Source organism: Bos grunniens, chromosome 7 (genome assembly GCF_055505025.1).
Source record: "Bos grunniens cultivar Pamir isolate PY7600 chromosome 7, Bosgru_T2T1.0, whole genome shotgun sequence".
In the NCBI taxonomy this organism is placed as follows: Eukaryota; Metazoa; Chordata; class Mammalia; order Artiodactyla; family Bovidae; genus Bos; species Bos grunniens.
In genome coordinates, this window is record NC_141171.1 from 45,554,068 (window position 1) to 45,571,765 (window position 17,698).

At 40.4% G+C, this 17,698-nt stretch overlaps 2 protein-coding genes across 17 annotated transcripts in view; both read right to left on the reverse strand.

The window, feature by feature from the left end:
• Positions 1-329: 329 nt before the first annotated feature.
• On the reverse strand, positions 330-13,272 carry C7H5orf15 (chromosome 7 C5orf15 homolog). Its single transcript, XM_086411602.1, has 3 exons — positions 13,119-13,272; positions 4,018-4,541; positions 330-1,804 (listed from the first exon to the last, which is right to left on the reverse strand). The coding sequence occupies exons 1-3, from the start codon at positions 13,255-13,257 to the stop codon at positions 1,673-1,675; spliced, it is 795 nt and encodes a 264-aa protein (XP_086267728.1). The 5' UTR covers positions 13,258-13,272; the 3' UTR covers positions 330-1,672.
• Positions 13,273-16,119: 2,847 nt separating this feature from the next.
• Positions 16,120-17,698, reverse strand: part of VDAC1 (voltage dependent anion channel 1) — a 79,858-nt gene continuing 78,279 nt past the window's right edge. For all 16 annotated transcript variants that reach the window (XM_086411599.1, XM_086411594.1, XM_086411586.1 and 13 more), the window contains one exon: positions 16,120-17,055. In XM_086411599.1, the coding sequence (XP_086267725.1) occupies positions 16,964-17,055 (92 nt within the window). In that variant the 3' untranslated portion in view covers positions 16,120-16,963. The remainder of the gene's footprint in view (positions 17,056-17,698) is intronic.

Below are 17,698 nucleotides of genomic sequence, written 5' to 3' on the forward strand. Positions count from 1 at the left end.
GGGGGGCAATCCTCCAGGACGGGAGAGGCTTCAACAGGAAGACAACAAGGAAGCAGGATGCCAGAAGTGCAGCACACTGATTTAGCTGCTTTACTTTCCTTTTCAATCCTACTTTGCTATGGTTTTCAATGAACCACAGTACATAGCCATAAACTAGATCTAAAGTAGGATCTAGAAATGTTATGTGGAATTCACAGAAGCAGAGTCCCAGTGCTAAAACAAAAGCAAGCTAATACATTTTCTTTTTTTTTCCTCCCAGAGATACACTACCCATCTATCACCACCCAGTGAAGGACGCATCATTAAAATGAAATGTGCTCATAAAATCATGAATTTATATCTTTGCCATTTATTTTTTAAAATCTTATTCAAAATATTAAATAATACAATTTCAGATATGAAAAAAATTACTGCAAGAACAGTTCAGGTGTACCTCCACTGTGCCTCCCTTCCTTACTGAAACAGTAAATGGTCCACCCAAGAGAAACGATGGACTGCCCTGCCCCTTCCATCTCTAACAAACAATATGCCCACTAGCTCACCTGGGTTTTGTGAGTGGCGTTTAACACATATTAGGGGTTATGTTTTCTAAAAAGTTGTTGTGACACCTGTAAGTCAATCATGTTTCAAATCATATATTTACATACTGATCAACTCCTTAAGATAGAAAGACAAGTCAAAATTAAATAAAGTAAGCAATTTCCAGTTGCTATTAAAAAAGAACAAGAAACCAAACAAGCACAAAGGGAGAAAGAGCCAGTGTACAGATACAGCCTTTATGTATACAAACAGGTATAATTTTCATTTGAAAGACCTAGATCCAATATTATTTAAATTACAATGTCTCCTAAAATTCATTCAAACTTACTATAAAAAATAAGCGAGTGAACAAATATGATATAATTTTAAACTCTGCCCCTTGCTTGAAAGCTTGGAGGAACCCGTGCTACAATCAATTGCTAAGTAAAAGCAATTGTACGTGTATTTAATATTTCACAACAATTTCTACCTCTAAATTTAATTCAGTAATTCAAAGCAAAAAAGCTATCTATAACATTTTATTTACGTCTACTGCAAACTGCAGAGTCTCTATTGCCAGAATTTTTAGACACATTTATTAATGTGCTACTTAAAATCGTGGTCAGAATGAGAATAAATTATACATAAATTATCCAAAAATATCCAAAGCAAAGAGTCCTGGAAGAAAAAAATGTTACTTATATGTAAAGCATTATTACATACATCCTTGTAGATTACAGTTTGACAGCACAAAGAAATGTGTGCTTAAGAAACAGTATTTGGATGGCAGAAAGAGAATCTGAGTCAGCAATACCAGATGTGTTAGAATTTATTATAAGTTTGGGATTTTTTTAAAGTAGCATTACTAACACTTCCAGAAGAAGTACAATAAAGAAATCTAAAACAATAAAAAACTAACAGGTAATGCTTAGCTCCACATTTTGGACACCTGATTGAATTTACCTCTAAAAATGTAGATAAAAAATTATATACTCCTTGTTTGTGATACTTAATTTCCAAAGCACCAAGGCAAAATAAAGAGAGGCCCACCTCTCATTTAAGTATGAATTGCCAATGGCAAACATCTGCACAATATCATATAAAAAGTCAAGCAAATAAAATTACATAATAAGCAAATGCAAATCACAGTGCTTTAAAATATATAATCATTGGTAATCTTCAGAGAAGGCATTGCTTCATTAACATTCTGGTCAAGACGATGATATTCCACTGTTTTGGAACAAAAACCATCACGCCATTTCCTGCTTTGAACCAGAAGGAAAATCTGAAATAAAACAAATCAGATATTCAAAAGAGAAAATAGAGGACATGCTAAGTTTTTATAACTGAAATATCTGTCTCCTAGGTTCCCAAACACAAAAGTAAAATGTCAACAACAAAAGGGCTATTTTGTTTTCCATCTTGTAAATAAGCTGAAACAGTGCTTTTTAAATTTTAATGTATACAGAAGTCCTTGTTAAAGACTGATTCCTGGCCTCTCTCTTCAGAGATGAGCTAATAGATAGCAGTGGAGTCCAGGAACCTACCTGTTTAACAAGTCCCTTAGGTGTTTAAGTCCCTAGGGCTTCCCTGGTGGCTCAGATGGTAAAGCGTCTGCCTGCAATGCGGGAGACCCAGGTTCAATCCCTGGGTCGGGAAGATCCGCTGGAGAAGGAAATGGCAACCCACTCCAGCACTCTTGCCTGGAAAATCCCATGGACGGAGAAGCTTGGTAGACTATAGCCCACAGGGTCGCAAAGAGTCAGACATGACTGAGCAACTTCACTTTCTTTCTTTAGGTGTTTGTAATAGAGATGGTCCCACACTGAACAGTGGAATAAAACATAACTGGCATTCAAAATTTCATCCACCTACAAATACCTACAGAGCTACTGAGAGACCACTAAACCACAAATAAACCAACTCAAAACCACAAATGAGTTATTAGAATCACTGATTCTCTAAGCTGGAAGGCATTCTGAAATTACCTTTGTATCATTTTGCAGGTGAGAAAATCAACGTCCTTAAGGGGAAGTGGGTGCTAGGAATCACAAAGCAAGTTACAACAAAGTCAAGAACTGAGATTTCCTGACCAGTAAGTATTAAAAAGGACACTGTGTTTGATTTCCCTTTAAGTATTTAAAAAGTTTAACTATTTAGCTCAGGGACTGCAGAGCGCCCAGATGAACCCTCACACTAAATTATCCATAGAGTCCTATTTATGCCTCCTCTGCCTCGTGTAATCCAACAAACCAATTTTAGTACAGCAATGTTCATCATATTATTGTTTCTGGATCAAAAATTGAAAACCATCTAAATACTCAACAGGAAAAAGTTAAATTACGTAGCTATTAAATCATGTTTTTAAAGAATATTAATGATATGAAAAGTGCTCATGATTTGTTAGGTAAAAGGCAAGATATAAAACTCTATAGGAAATCAAGTTCATTTAAAAATTATTAGCATACACATATATATCTGAATTATACACACATTTACAGGCCAGAAATATACCAAAATGTTAATAATGCTCAGCTTTGGGTAGTAGCTTACATTTTCTTTTCTATATTTTTCTGTGTCCCTAAAAAAGACATCTAATACTTTAACAACCAGGGGAAAAAGTTATCAAAATAACATTAAGTTCAATGTAAATACATTAGAAGTCCTAAATTAACATCTCTCTCCACAAGTACTCCCAATGAAGTAGCAATGCCAAATTAAGACATAAAATCTTTAAAAAAAAATGATCGGGCTTTGGTTTTGCTCAAAATCAATTGGCTTCTTTTTTTTTAAAAGCACATGTAGTAGGCTTCCCTGATAGCTCAGTTGGTAAAGAATCCACCTGCAAAGCAGGAGAAAGTGAAAGTGAAGTCGCTCAGTCGTGTCCGACTCTTTGTGACCCCATGGACTGCAGCCTCCCAGGCTCCTCCATCCATGGGATTTTCCAGGCAAGAGTACTGGAGTGGGTTGCCATTTCCTTCTCCAGGGGATCTTCCCAACTCAGAGATTGAACCCGGGTCTCCCACATTGCAGGCGGACCACCAGGGAAGCCCCAGGTTTAATTCCTGGGTTGGGAAGATCCACTGGAGAAGGGATAGGCTACCCACTCCAATATTCCTGGACTTCCCTTGTGGTTCAAATGGTAAAGAATCCACCTGCAATGTGGAAAACCTGGGTTCGATCCCTGGAGAAAGGAAAGGCTACCCACTCTGGTACTCTGGCCTGGAGAATTTCATGGACTGTATAGTCCATGGGGTCGCAAAGAGTCAGACATGACTGAGCAACTTTCACTCACTCACTCACATGCAGTAAAGCATTCTGTCATTTGTTAAAATCCACAACGACATACAAGCTGATGAGATATCACAGTATTTTACCATCAACTGAAACCTTATTAAAAGAGGAAAAAAGACCTCTGAATAAGCAAAAGCATTAATAAGAAGTATGACTGAGATAACAGAGGGCAACTAGAGGGGGTGAAAAAAAGCTCAAACTTACCTTCCTTTTGTTGTGATATGTAATATAAACAATAGCAATACAAAAAGCAAAAATAATAAGGTGGAAAAAGAAATGGCTATCTTCCTCTTCTATACTTGAGGGTGGGGTTTTAAAAGGTCTCTCTGACTGCTCAATTTCCACGTAGCCCCTGTTTTCTTCCAAGGCTTCACTGGACTCATCATCCCGGGGGCTGGTGGTCCAGTCATAGTCTGGTTCTCCATAATCCCCGTTGTCCAGAGTGTCTTTGGCAGTGGACGGAGAACTGTTCAGTGTGAGAAGATCCTCCTCCTCTATGCTAGGATCTTCATTGTTATCAACCTCTTGGGACAGAGCAGTAGTAGGCAAGGGATGAGGGGACACGGATGCCACTCCACTTCTTTCTGTACTAGTTGTGGGAGGGAGAGTGGTGCTGATTTGGGAAGTAGAAGGTGTGGTTTGGTTTTCATTTGTTAAAGCATTCATATGTGGAGTAGAAACATCTGACGTGAGTACAGGCTGGCTCAATGACTCAATCTGTGATGGAACTAAAATAAGTAAAGAAAGAAATGTTACACTGAAATCTCCTAATTTATCTCCACCAAGCTAAAAGGAAATACACCTGTATTTTTCACTAAGCTAGGATTAGTCACCTTTCTGTTCTGCAGGTACTGAAATCCAACCTTTGTGAAATTAGAACAGAGGGCACAAGCTCTGTGTGGACTTTGCCATTGTGACCTAAAGTCAGACCCCTCTCTATTCTTTGTTTTTCTTATGGTGGCAGGCTATGAAATGCAACAGGTCTCCTATGCTGCTTAAGTTCTTACTATCTGGCAAGGCAACTGTTATCTGATGAATATTTCATTTTCTATTTTTCATTTTTTTATTTCATTTTAAATGCAACACCCAAATCCAGATGTACCTGTTATGCTGTCAGCAATTATACTGTGTTTTCCCAGCCTCTTCACCCTTCTTAGTAGACCATTCACAGCTTGCTCTGTCCTCAAATTTCTAAAACCTTTTCTGTTGTCCTCATTGTCAAAGGCTCATACAACTTCCTGACTTCTCTTAGAAAAATGAAGCCCTCAAAAGAGAAGGTCCACAAACTACCAGAACTCTAGGCTCATAAGTCCAACTGTCTACCTGACATGTCTGCTTAGATTTGTCATTCAAACTAACACGTTCAAAATGAAATTCTGACTTTCACTGCTAGGAAGATGGAGTAAATGTATTTTTCCCTATTCTTCCCACTAAAAACAAATAAAACTCTTCCTATTACATATAAAATAACACAATTGTGAAAGGTGGAAAGAATAAGGCAGAGCGATCAGAGACCTCAGGACCTGAGAAACAACCCAGAGTTGACTATCCTGAACTTTCTTTTTACCTCATGTATTCCAGACTTGGAGCTGAAGAATCCAGTAACCTGGAAACACCCAAGAGTATGGACAAAACGGGCCCCCAAAAAAGCCTGCTCTCCTGCCAGAAGATCAGGAGAGAGGCAGCCTAGCAAGAAAGAGAACTTTTAGACGACTGCTCTTACTCTCTCCAAACAAAGAGCACCACTCTCCACTCACACTTACAGCAGCAAAGACCAAGTGGGGAACCTAGATTATCACCCTGACCAAGCTGCAATGAGGTGCCCCTTCGAGTCCATAAAAGGATGTGTCTGAGGAGGCCTATGCTATGCTATGCTAAGTCGCTTCAGTCGTGTCCAACTCTGTGTGACCCCATAGACGGCAGCCCACCAGGCTCCCCCGTCCCTGGGATTCTCCAGGCAAGAACACTGGAGTGGGTTGCCATTTCCTTCTCCAATACATGAAAGTGAAAAGTGAAAGTGAAGTTGCTCAGTCGTGTCCGACTCGTAGCGACCCCATGGACTGCAGCCTACCAGGCTCCTCCATCCATGGGATTTTCCAGGCAAGAGTACTGGAGTGGGGTGCCATTGCCTTCTCTGCTGAGGAGGCCTAGTGGACAGTCAAGACTTTAGCCATGGCCCCGTAGTAACGAGGCTGTCCCCACCAACATGTCAGCGCAGGCCACAAGAGGAGCCGAAACTCCCACCTCTGCCCAGAGCTGCCAGAACCACCACTTGTCCTTAAGGCTCAACACAGATCAAGTAGAGCCCCTAGATTTCTAGCTCTAACTGCAAGTAATGTGCATCGACCCCCACCTCCCCGTCAGAGCAATGTCATAAAAAGCAACTAAAAGAGAAAGTTTAAGACCAGAATCTTAAAAACACAAAGTACCCCAACTTACCACATATGGAATACATAATTTGACTAGGCCTTTACCTATTAAAGAAACTGAATTGTTAATTTTAAAATTCCCCAAAATTAAATATCCTTGCCCACATAAGAATGGAGAATTCACTGGAAAATTTCACTGGAGAATTCTACCAAATGTTTAATGTAGAGTTAACACCAATTCTATACAACCTCCTCCAGAGACGTGCATAGGGAACGAACACCTCATGATTCCTTTTATGAAGCTCCTGAAACCAAAACCAAAGACACCACAGAAAAAGAAAATTACATATTGGTATCCTTCCTGAACAGAAATGCAAAAATTCTTAACAAAATACTAACAAATAGAAACCAGCAATATAAAGTTCCCTGGTGACCTAGTGGTTAGGATTCCAAGCTTTCACTGCCCAGGTTCAATCCCTGGCTGGGAAACTGAGACACCACAAACCACATGGAACAGCCAAAAAAAAAAGAAAAAAGAAACCACCAATATATAAAACGATACTCCATGATTAGTAAGGTTTATTTCAGAGATGCAAGATCGCCTCAATACTCAAAAATCAATGTAATCTAACAAGCTAAATTAACCTTGGCCTAAGTCTCACACCTTTTGCAAAAATTAACTAAAAAATGGATCACAAGTTTAAATGTAAAACTACACAGATTTTAGGGGCTTGCCTGGTGGTACACTGGATAAGAATCCACCTCCCAATGCAGGGGACATGGGTTCAATCCCTGGTCCAGGAAGATCCCACGTGCCGTGAAGCAACTAAGCCCATGCGCCTGGAGCCTGTGCTCCACAAGAGAAGCCCACACACCACAACCAGAGAAAGCCCTCACGCAGCAACGAAGACCCAACACTACCAAAGTTTAAGTAAATTAATTAAAATAATAATTTTTTTTAAACTACACAGATTTTAGAAAAAGACCTCCAACAAAATCTTCAGAATCGTGGACTAGATAAATTCTTAGACCAAAAACACAATACAGAAAAGGAAAAATTCATAAATTGGATTCCGTCGAAATTTTAAAACTTTTGTTCAGTAAAAGACTTTTGTGAGGAAGAAAAGACAAGCTACCAAGTGGAAGAAGTATCTGTAAGCCCCATAGCCAACAAAGGACTAATATCTAGAATACATGAAGAATTATGACAACTCAAAAGTGAAAAAGCAAACAATCATTAGAACATGGACAAAAGACATAAAGAGACATTTCACCAAAAAGAGTATACAGATGGCAAACAAGCACATGAAAAGATGTTAACCACTGCTGCTGCTAAGTCGCTTCATTCGTGTCCAACTCTGTGCAACCCCATAGACGGCAGCCCACCAGGCTCCGCCGTCCCTGGGATTCTCCAGGCAAGAACACTGGAGTGGGTTGCCATTTCCTTCTCCAATGCATGGGATTTTCCACTGGAGTGGGATGCCATTGCCTTCTCCCTTAGCAAAATGCAAATTAAATCTCAATGAGATATCACCATACACCTATCAGAATGGCTGAAATAAAAAATAATGACCATGTCAAATGCTGGCAAGGATGCAGGGTAACAAGATCACTCACATGTTGCTGTGGTTACATAACATGTGACAACCATTTCAGAAAACAGTTTGGCAGTTTCTTAAACTAAATGTGCAACTACCACCTGACCCAGCAGTTACAGTCCTGGGCATTCATCCTAGAGAAATGAATTTTTATGTTCACATAAAAATCTCTGCATAAATATTTATAGCAGCCTTATTCACAATAGCCAAGAACTGGAAACAACTCAGATGTCCTTCAATAGATGAAGGGTTAAACAAGTGTAGTACACATACATGCCAAGGAACATTACTCAGCAATAAAAAGGAACAAACTACTGATACATGAAACAACTCAGATGATTCTCCCAAGATTATACTAGGTAAACCCAGCCAACTCCCAAAAGCTACATATGATATGATTCCATACATCACGTTATACTAGGTAAAACCGCCAACTCCCAAAAGCTACATATGATATGATTCCATACAGCACATTCACAAAATGATAAGATTATAGAAATAAAAATGATTAGTGGTTGCCAGAAATTCAGGAGGGAGTAGGGATAGGGAAAAAGTGAGGGTGACTTTTAAAAGAGCCACAGAAAAAATCCTAATGGTGATGGAAATGCTCTGTATCTTGACTGTATCAATATCAGTGTCTGGTTGTGGTACTGCACTACAGTTTTGCAGGATACTATCACTAAGAAAAACTGGGTAAAGGGTACACAGAATTTCTGTCTTTTATTTTTTACAACTGCAAGTAAATTTACAATTATTTCAAGATGAAAAGGTTAAAGACATGAATTTTTACTCCCCACTCCGAAAAGACAAACAAACAACAACAACAAAAAAAAAACCCTGCTCTATGTACAGTCTCACTCTCAGTTATGACAACTCCATTTTTCTGTTGTTCAAGCCTAAAGCCTCGCAGTCATTATTTTAACACTCCACATCCAATCTGTCACCCTACCTTCAAAAGATATGAAGAATTTGAAGAGTTTTCACCTCTCCATTGCTACTGCCTAATCCAAGCCATCATCTCACCCAGATTATTACAGTAGTCTTCTAAATGATCTGCCTGCTTCTACCATAATCCCCAGTGTCCACTCTCAACGTAACAGCCAGAGTCACCCTGTAAAACCTTATGTTAAATGATGTTACTGCTCTGCTTAAAACTACCTAGTAGCTCTCAGCTCTCTCAAAAGTGAAATTCAAAGCCTTTATAATAGCCTATAAGCTCCTATATGATCTGGTCCCCATTATCTCAATGCTATTACCTCTTACTAATCTTCCAAACTATTCTATCCCCACTGCCTACTTAACAGATAGCAGGCATTCAATAAACACTTACTGAACAGGCTCTTGACCCAACTCTCACCACAAATCCTACACTGCTTCCCAAGCAGTGTTTCTGTACCTGCTGCTGCTGCTGCTGCTGCTGCATCGCTTCAGTCGTGTCCAACTCTGTGCGGACTACACCCTCTCAAAAGCCTTTCTCATAGTTCTTAGCCAGGTAAAACCCCACTCACTCTTCTAAGGATATCTCCAACATCACCCTATCTGTTGTTGTAACTCCGATACCTAGCATCAGGTAGGATTCCACCAGGGAAGCTCCAGGTAGGAGTAGAGTTAATAAATATTGTTCAAGGAGTAAAAATGTGGAAAACAGGACTTCCCTGGTGGCCCAGTGGTTAAGATTCTGTGCTTCCACTGCAGGGGGCACGGGCTGAACCCTGGTTGGGAAACTGAGATCTAACACGCCCTGCAGTGCATCCAAACAATAAAAACACTAGACGTTACATCCAAGAAAACAAACTTGGAATTCATCTGAAACATTTGATGTAAATTAGACCAACCTTCTGCACCACCACTCCTTCAAAGAAAAGAGGCTGATCCAGTCAGCTATGACGTGTATTCAGAACAAAGTGGTAACTCTGACTTCACTGATTTACTTGTTCAAGCTTATATATATATATAATTTTAAATTTCTAAATATATGTTCCATCTCTATCCTTCCCTATTTGATATTACCTCTCTAGTTAAAAGTTAACTTTTTAAAAATTAAAAGTTTTTAATTGCTCTCTACTGGTCCCTTTTTAAAAACTTCCTTACACTGTATCAATATTTCTGATAATTCATTCACACATTGAATTCTGAGAAAAAAATGCCTTAAAAATTGAACACATTACATATTAAATAAATTAAGGCAACATCTGGGAGCAATATGATGGCAGAATGTAGAAAGCAGGCATTTTTGAAGTAGCATGGCAGACTTGGTCTTACAGTGAGTATCCCATAATCCAAAATAATGCTTACATTAGTTTTTTTAAACTCTTCAAAACGAACACATAAAACTAAAAAAGTCTCAGAGATTGCCAAGAATACACCCAAGCAAACACTGAAAGTTTAAGAAATCTAACAGGGAACAAGTTTAAATAAAACTGATATGGCAACTTTCTAACATTCTATGGTTACTTGAAGTTTGAAACTCAATACATTCTAGCTAGACTTTCATTTTCTTCTGACAAGAGTAACTGTTTTGAAATCACTCTACCCTAAGGCACACCTACAAAGAACATTTGTATTAGCCAAAGTTCTACACATGCTACACTGTACTGCAAGGAGCTGCCTCCCTATTAAAAGCACATGTCAGAAGATTTTCAACCATCTCTTAAAAAGTTGTTTTTTCTGAAACTATAGTTACCAGCTACATATACCCCTAAACCATATATCTTAAGCATTCCAGCAAGAAATATAAATGTTTATATGTCAGTTTTTTCTTAGATGATTAATGACCAAAACAACCATACTACTTAAGTACTTTAGTAACAGGAATACTTGCATCAACAAGAGAAATCCCCCTTATTTACTAGCTATGAAAGGACCTTGGGAAAATGAACCACAGTCCCTCCCCAGACTTACAAACACTTCTGGGAGGGTGGTCCACACACTCTCAGTCCTGCTGGGGAAATCCAAGTAAGTAACCACAGCACTGCAGCAGAGGAATGTATGGCTAGACAGCTCCGCTGGCAAATAAGTGAACACTATCCCATTCATACTGTTTTCCATCTGAACTTAGAAAAGATTTAGGCCTAAGAAGGATTGTGCCTTGGCCTGAAAATAAAAAGGAGCTACCACACAAGATACTGCTTAAATGGATTATAAATTCTTATTAGTGCATTTGTTCCTCCCAAGTCTCAGAACATGGTTTACAGGTTTCATTTCTCAATAAGGCCTTCAATATCTTGATTAACAATGTAACATTTCTAAGAAAAGGAATACTTAATCATGCAGCATTATTTAAAATAGCCAAGATACAGAAACAACCAAGGAGCTCATGAATCAATGAATGGATAAAGAATTGAGGTATATATACTGGATGAATTATCATTGAGAAATAAGAGAATGGAATCTTGCCATCTGCAACAACGTGAGTGGATATTCAGGGCATTACACTGAAGTGCAATACGTCAGTAAGAGAAAGACAAATATCATGATTTCATTTACATGTGGCATTTTAAAAACAAAACAAAAAAGCTAAACTCATAGATACAGAAAACAAAATGGTGGGGGAGGTAGGGGGAGAGAGTGGAGGTGAAGGGAATCAAAAGATACAAACTTCCAGTCATAAATTAAATAAGTCATGCAGATGCAATGTACAGCATGGTGACCATAATGAATAATACTGCATACTGGAAAGTTGCTAAGAAAGTAAATCTTCAGAGTCCTCATCATAAGAAAAAAAACTGTTGTTAACGATGCAGGGTGCTGGATGGCACCTAGACTTCCTGTGGTGATCTCAGTGTATACAAACATCAAATCATTATGCTGTACACCTGAAACTAATATGTCAATCATGACTCAAAAAACTAAAAAAGAAATACTTAAATCCTATAGATCCATCAAAATGAAGCAGGGCTATCTAGGACACAGAGGGACACAGAGAAGGGGGACTACGTTTACAGAGAATCTCAACTTGTCCCAGAACTCCTGTCCTCCTAAGCCCCTCAGAAGTCCAATACTCTAGCATTCTGGCTCTTTACCAAGCACGATGGGGTCGCTAAGAGTCGGGCACGACTGGGCGACTTCACTTTCACTTTTTACTCTCACGCATTGGAGAAGGAAATGGCAACCCACTCCAGTGTTCTTGCCTGGAGAATCCCAGGGACAGAGGAGCCTAGTGGGCTGCCGTCTATGGGGTCGCACAGAGTCGGACACGACTGAAGCGACTTAGCAGCAGCAGCAGCAGAACCTCCCAGTCCTCAGAGAGGCAACAGTACTCAAAGATAGTTCTTTTCCCTTTTGCTCTCCAAAATATTCCATCAGCTCAGTCCAATCACTACCCCTACCCACCTTCGTCTTTATGGCTGATCTCACTGTCCCTTGGCCCAGCTAAACCCCCGGGCACCCACCCCTGACCTTGGGACTCTCTCTGGATATCACACCTTCTAAACTCTTCAGCACATGTTCCCTCTGTCCTCTCTTTTAGACCCTCATAACTCCCATCTCTATAAAGAAAAAGAATAATTAAAGAAAAAAAGGCTGTGTGCCATCCCAGTTCCACAAGAATCCAGCCATTAACCATTGCAAGTGCCCATCACAGTGGGCCTGAGGGGAATTCAGGATAGAGAAAAACAGGATGAAGTATTCTGCCTTGGATATACGGGTCCTATCTAAGGAAATGCCTCTTTAAGTAAAAACTTCAATAACCCCAGATTCCTGTGTCTTCCCATATAGAGAAAAGCACTAAAATTATAACCTTCAGATCTGTTGTTATTAGCAATAATCTTTTGATGTTCGACTACATGTCCCAGCAAAAAAAAAATTCATACATATTCTGGCTCCTCTCTTGACCTCTTCGAACAATTGCTCAGAACTGAAAAGCTGGCTCCACCCGCTACAACCTTTAGTAAGACATTGAATAAACTCAACTCACAGTTCTTACAGTTGTGCGTTTTTTGTGTTTTTGTTTTGTTTTGTTACTCCACACCTCCAGGGAATTTTGGAGACCGTATCACAGCCATTCTCTGTAGCAACCCATTCTTTAAGACTCTCTAGACACCACGGCCACTCCTCCTTCCCCGCCCATCTACACACTCGCTCCCCGGGTCCCCGGAGCTTTCAGGCCCACTTCTGAGGCCTCTTAAAGACCCTACCTTCACAGACCCCTTCAAACAGCCTCCCTTACCACAGACCTTCAGACAGCCTCGCCAGGGCTGAAGAGACCCTGCCCCTCTAGATACCACCACCTGCTCCGGACACTCGGAATCGCCCGTTCCCTGGCCGGGCCCGTCTTGGCGTTCCGCGCCGGGGCCCGCCCCGTCTTCCCGCGCCCGCCCTGCCGCCGCGCCCCCTTTACCACTGGGCATGATGGCGGATGCAAGCAGGAGGGCCAGGACCAGCGGCCGCGCCAGCCCTCCGGGGACCTGGACACCTGGGCTGGGCAGCAGATTTGCTTGCTCCGCGCCGCTCATCCTCCTCCGGGCGGCGGCAGCCATAACGGTCTCGGTTACGAGCCTGCGCGGTTGCTAGGCTCTGCGTCGTGACATCAGACACTGCGTAAAGCATCGCGGCGTCCGTAGGCGTTTGCGTCCCAGCGTGATGACGCTGGGGCCAGGAATGGAGCTCTGGAAACGAGAAAGGCACAGCGGGATTTGGGGCAAGTGGGAGCACCTCAAAGACGGCTGCAAACTACGGATGTAATTTGTAAGGTGTGAAGAGGGTCAGAGCAAGCCTCTCCCTCCCACGTGATGAGCTACTATACAGCTAATTGTTTTAGAACATTTTTAGAAGTATTCAACTTCGTAATAGAGTGATCCCAAAAGAGAACTGCCCTCCCACTCCCAAAGGCAAAGGAAACATAAATATTAAGAGTGGGTGGTGGAATTTTAGGTTCATGTTTTATTTTTTACCTTTCCCCATAACCATTTATTACTTCAACAAATACTTAGCACCTCTCCATATTTCAGTATACAGCACTGAAAGAAACTCCCCACCTTTGTGGAATTTCTTTTCTTGTGAGGGAGACTATAGTGTAAAATACCTACTATATATAATGATAAGGGTATTATGAAGGAAAAGCAGAGAAGTGAGCTAGGAAAGAGGAGTAAGCTTCTATTTTTAAATCCTGTAACTTAAAACCCCCAGTATATGAAAATGCAAATTTAGAAGCTTCCAGGAAGTTCCCTTAAGGCCCCAGCCATAATGCTGTGGTCTGTATGTTCTGTGAAAATGTTTTCTTAATAAATGTATATAGGCTTCAGGTCATAAAATTACATTTGATTGATTTGCAGGAAAATCATGTCATGAAACAAGACATTCATTTTACCCCACAGCTTCTCCACTCTGGTCTCCATGATTCCCTAAGAAGCTTACACCTCCCCCATATACAGTTGAGCTGCCTCTCTGAGGAGAGAGGGCCTGTGTTCTGAATCTGGTTTCCCTTAACATTTATCTGGCCCTGGTGACCGCTCAGAAACACACAAACTCTGTGTTGTTAAGAAAACTAAAAGGTCATTCATCTATTCATTTCCCCAAGCCAGCCACAAGCCCAAATAGACTGAATGGTACCCTTATTGCAAAACTTTCAGGGTAGCCAGGGTTCAAAGTCCTCCCAAGTTCCCTAGAGCTTTCCCTCTGTGAGTACAAAAACCATCACTCAGTTTTACAAATAAGTCTCAATTCTAGTGTCTGCATGTTGGGAGATTCAGGCTTAAACAGGCCTTTTTCCTGTAATAAACATACCTTCAGTCCTCTTTTTTGTCCCCTTTGTTCCTTTGTCCCCGTGCTAGATTGTTCCAGTTCTCCTACTGGTGTATCATGAACTCAGGGCATTTTGCACAATATTCTGACATGCTGCATGCAACAGACAATATATAAATGGAAAATATTCCCTCAGCCCTTTGTACCTTTCAAAATATCATTACTGTACCTGGCATCTGACTGGATGTACCCAACAAGCTTTATGCACCACAGTCTCTGAAGACATTTAACAAAGTTCTCTTTGAAATAGCTGCAGGTCTTTATGAACCTGATGAAATATGACAAATACTGAGGCCAGCAGGTTTGGGGTGACCAGTTTGCTAAAAGTAAATCTGATACCTGTTTGGAATTGCCACTTCCAAACATCCATAAAAAGGAATTCTGCCTAAAACCATTTATCGCTGAATAGGAAAAAAGTTTACATTTGATGAAGCTGAGTAATGCACATGCAGAGCTACTATTCTATTCATGTTTTTTAATTGCTTTAAGTCCACAAGTTATTTTTAAATACATATGGCAGAATCCATCCCCAGTGATCCATACCTTTATATGATCCCCTGCCTTTGGGAGGGACAGGTGAATGTGAGCTAGCACTCCTGTGATTAGGCTATGCTATGTGGACAGTTGACTTTAATGGGAGACTATTCTCAGTGGACATGATTTAATCAGGCGAGCCCTTGAAAGGATTAGGACACTATAAAAGAGTTATGGGGATGTAATGTACAGCACAGTGACCATAATTAATGGTCTTAAAACTTCTCATCAGGGACTTCCCTGGTGGTCCAGTGGTTAAGACTCTGAACTCCCAATGGAGGGGGCATGGGTTTGATCCCTGGTTGGGGAACTAAGATCCCACATGCTATGTGTCCAATAAATAAATAAAAACATTTTAAAAAAAAGAAAACTCATCACAAGCAAAAAACAATTCTGTACAAGTAATGGATGTTAACTGGACATCCAGGTATGGTGACTATTTCACAATGCATACAAATATCAAATCATTTGTTGTACACCTGAAACTAACATAATGTTATATGCCAATTATATCTTAATTTTAAAAATAAAATTTTTTAAGAATTAGGTGTTTGGGTTCTTCTGGAGGAAATAAGAAGTGTGGCAAGGATTTGCTGGTGAAATTTTTCTGTTCCAGCTGTTCCAGCTTTCAAAATGGAGAAGACCACGTGGCAAGGAATGCAGATGGTCTGTGTTTGCTGAAGCAGCCCCTAGCTGATGGCCGGCAAAGAAATATCAGTAGAAACCACTGTCTTACAACTAAAGGAAACTGAATTCTGCTACAACCATATGTGCCTAGAAGAAGACCCCAAGCCTAAGATGAAGACACAGTTTGCCTGACATCCTAATTTCACCACTGTGAGAATCTTAAGAGAGCCCAGGTACCTAGTGCTTGGACTTCTGACCGACAGACCTGTGAAATAAGTAAGTATTGTTTTAAGCCACTAAATTTGTGGTAATTTGTTATGCAGCAATAGAAAATTAAAAATATCACACATACATAACCACAGCAAGAAGCTGAAAAACATGACAAACATATGCCCTGTTTATTTACACTTTTATTAATAAAGACAACCAAAAAAGGATAAGGTTTCAATATTTTATTCAAGTTTTAAGTGATGTTAATTACAGCATTTGAAGGGGAGAATCTAATTCCACACAAAATGGAACTCTAAAATGTACCCATTAAACTGCTAAAAAATAAACTTTAGTGGCGAGAATACAACAGAAGTCCAATTTAGATTCTGAGTGTTGTCACCATGTGATTACAGTCACAGAGACTCTTCCCAGCTTGCAGCTGGGGCTCTTAGAAGCTATTTCATACTCTGGTGCAAGGGCAAAAAAACCACAACGTGAGAGGGAATTAAGTCCTGAATTATTGGCTTCATCACAACTTCTCCACCCCAAAATGGCACAAAAGAAACAGCTACCACACCCTGCAGACTACTTTTTGTGTAAAAGAGGTGATGGATGGAGGTGGAAAAAGTCCCTGCCTAAAAAAGTCCCTTTCAGATAAGTTTGTACACACCATCAAACAAAGAGCCTCTCCTCAATTAGGGGAGGAAACCAAGGTTCAATTCTCAGGAAGTTACAATTTCATTCAGTTACTCAATAGGAATTTACAAAGTGCCTGCAAATTATCAGCTTCCACTTGCCGCCATTTCTAGGTAAAAAAGAAACCTGACATCTCTAATGGGGCCAGCAAGCTCCCCACCAAGTCTACAGCTGAAAGGACCTTTTTTGAAATTGGGTTTCTTCTGTACCTCTGAAAGGGTAACACCCTAAAGCTGAATCATCTTTAACCTGGAAGTCTAACATGATATTTAGCAATACTTGCATCCCAGACATACAACATTAAAAGGTACACTAAATTCTGAAGGTAGCTATGCTGCAAAATAGTTTAAAATTAAACGATTGTACAATAGTCATTTATGCTTGAAACTCCAGTCCTAGACCAAGCTTGTGGCCACCAGCATTGACGTTCTTGCCATCCAGCAGAGCCGACAGTGTCAGTTTGATACCTGCAGGAGAAATCAGGGAGAGGAAAGGAAGAGAGAGGTAAAAAAGAAAGGAGAAGAAAGGTTAGCTCAGGAGGGTCACTGCAGCACACTGGAGACACCACATCAGGTTCAAAACCTGTTCCAGCAGTGTGTGATCAGCAGGAGCAAAACCACAGGGCCCTCAATCCCTGTTACTCAACACCATCTGACTAATGACTAGGCAGCCTAGGATGAGCTGATGAAACAATAATGATTCTTCCACAGCTCACCCAAAGCCACTTAAGGGACTCTGCTTTCCTCTATCCTCTCAATATCCCTGCTATAGTCAGCACCATGCAGTAAACTTCTTTAGCAAAAGCCCCCTGAAACAAAACCCTAGCCATGAATCAGACTCCAAGGTCTTAGGCTCCCACTCACAGCATGGATACATACACACATACACAACTAAATGCTATTTTCTCTAGAATAGCTTGATTCTGCCATCATGTAATCTTAGATCTCCAGAATTCAAAGCCCCAATTTAATCAAACTAACCTCAAGGTGGTATTATTTCCTATAGCTGTAACATTAATTCGATGGACTGACCTAGCTAACTTTGCAGAAGAAACCTGCAAACCAGTTTTACAATGAGGATGATCGATAGGCTGGTTTTATGAACTTGCTG

Bases quoted from the DNA above. Each gene is read 5' to 3' on its own strand.
- C7H5orf15 (XM_086411602.1), bottom strand. From the start codon at position 13,257: ATGGCTGCCGCCGCCCGGAGGAGGATGAGCGGCGCGGAGCAAGCAAAT. The intron at 4,542-13,118 runs GTAAAGGGGGCG...TACTTATTTTAG, and splicing joins ATCCGCCATCATGCCCAGTG to TTCCATCACAGATTGAGTCA. The intron at 1,805-4,017 runs GTAAGTTTGAGC...GTTTTATTTCAG, and splicing joins CATATCACAACAAAAGGAAG to ATTTTCCTTCTGGTTCAAAG.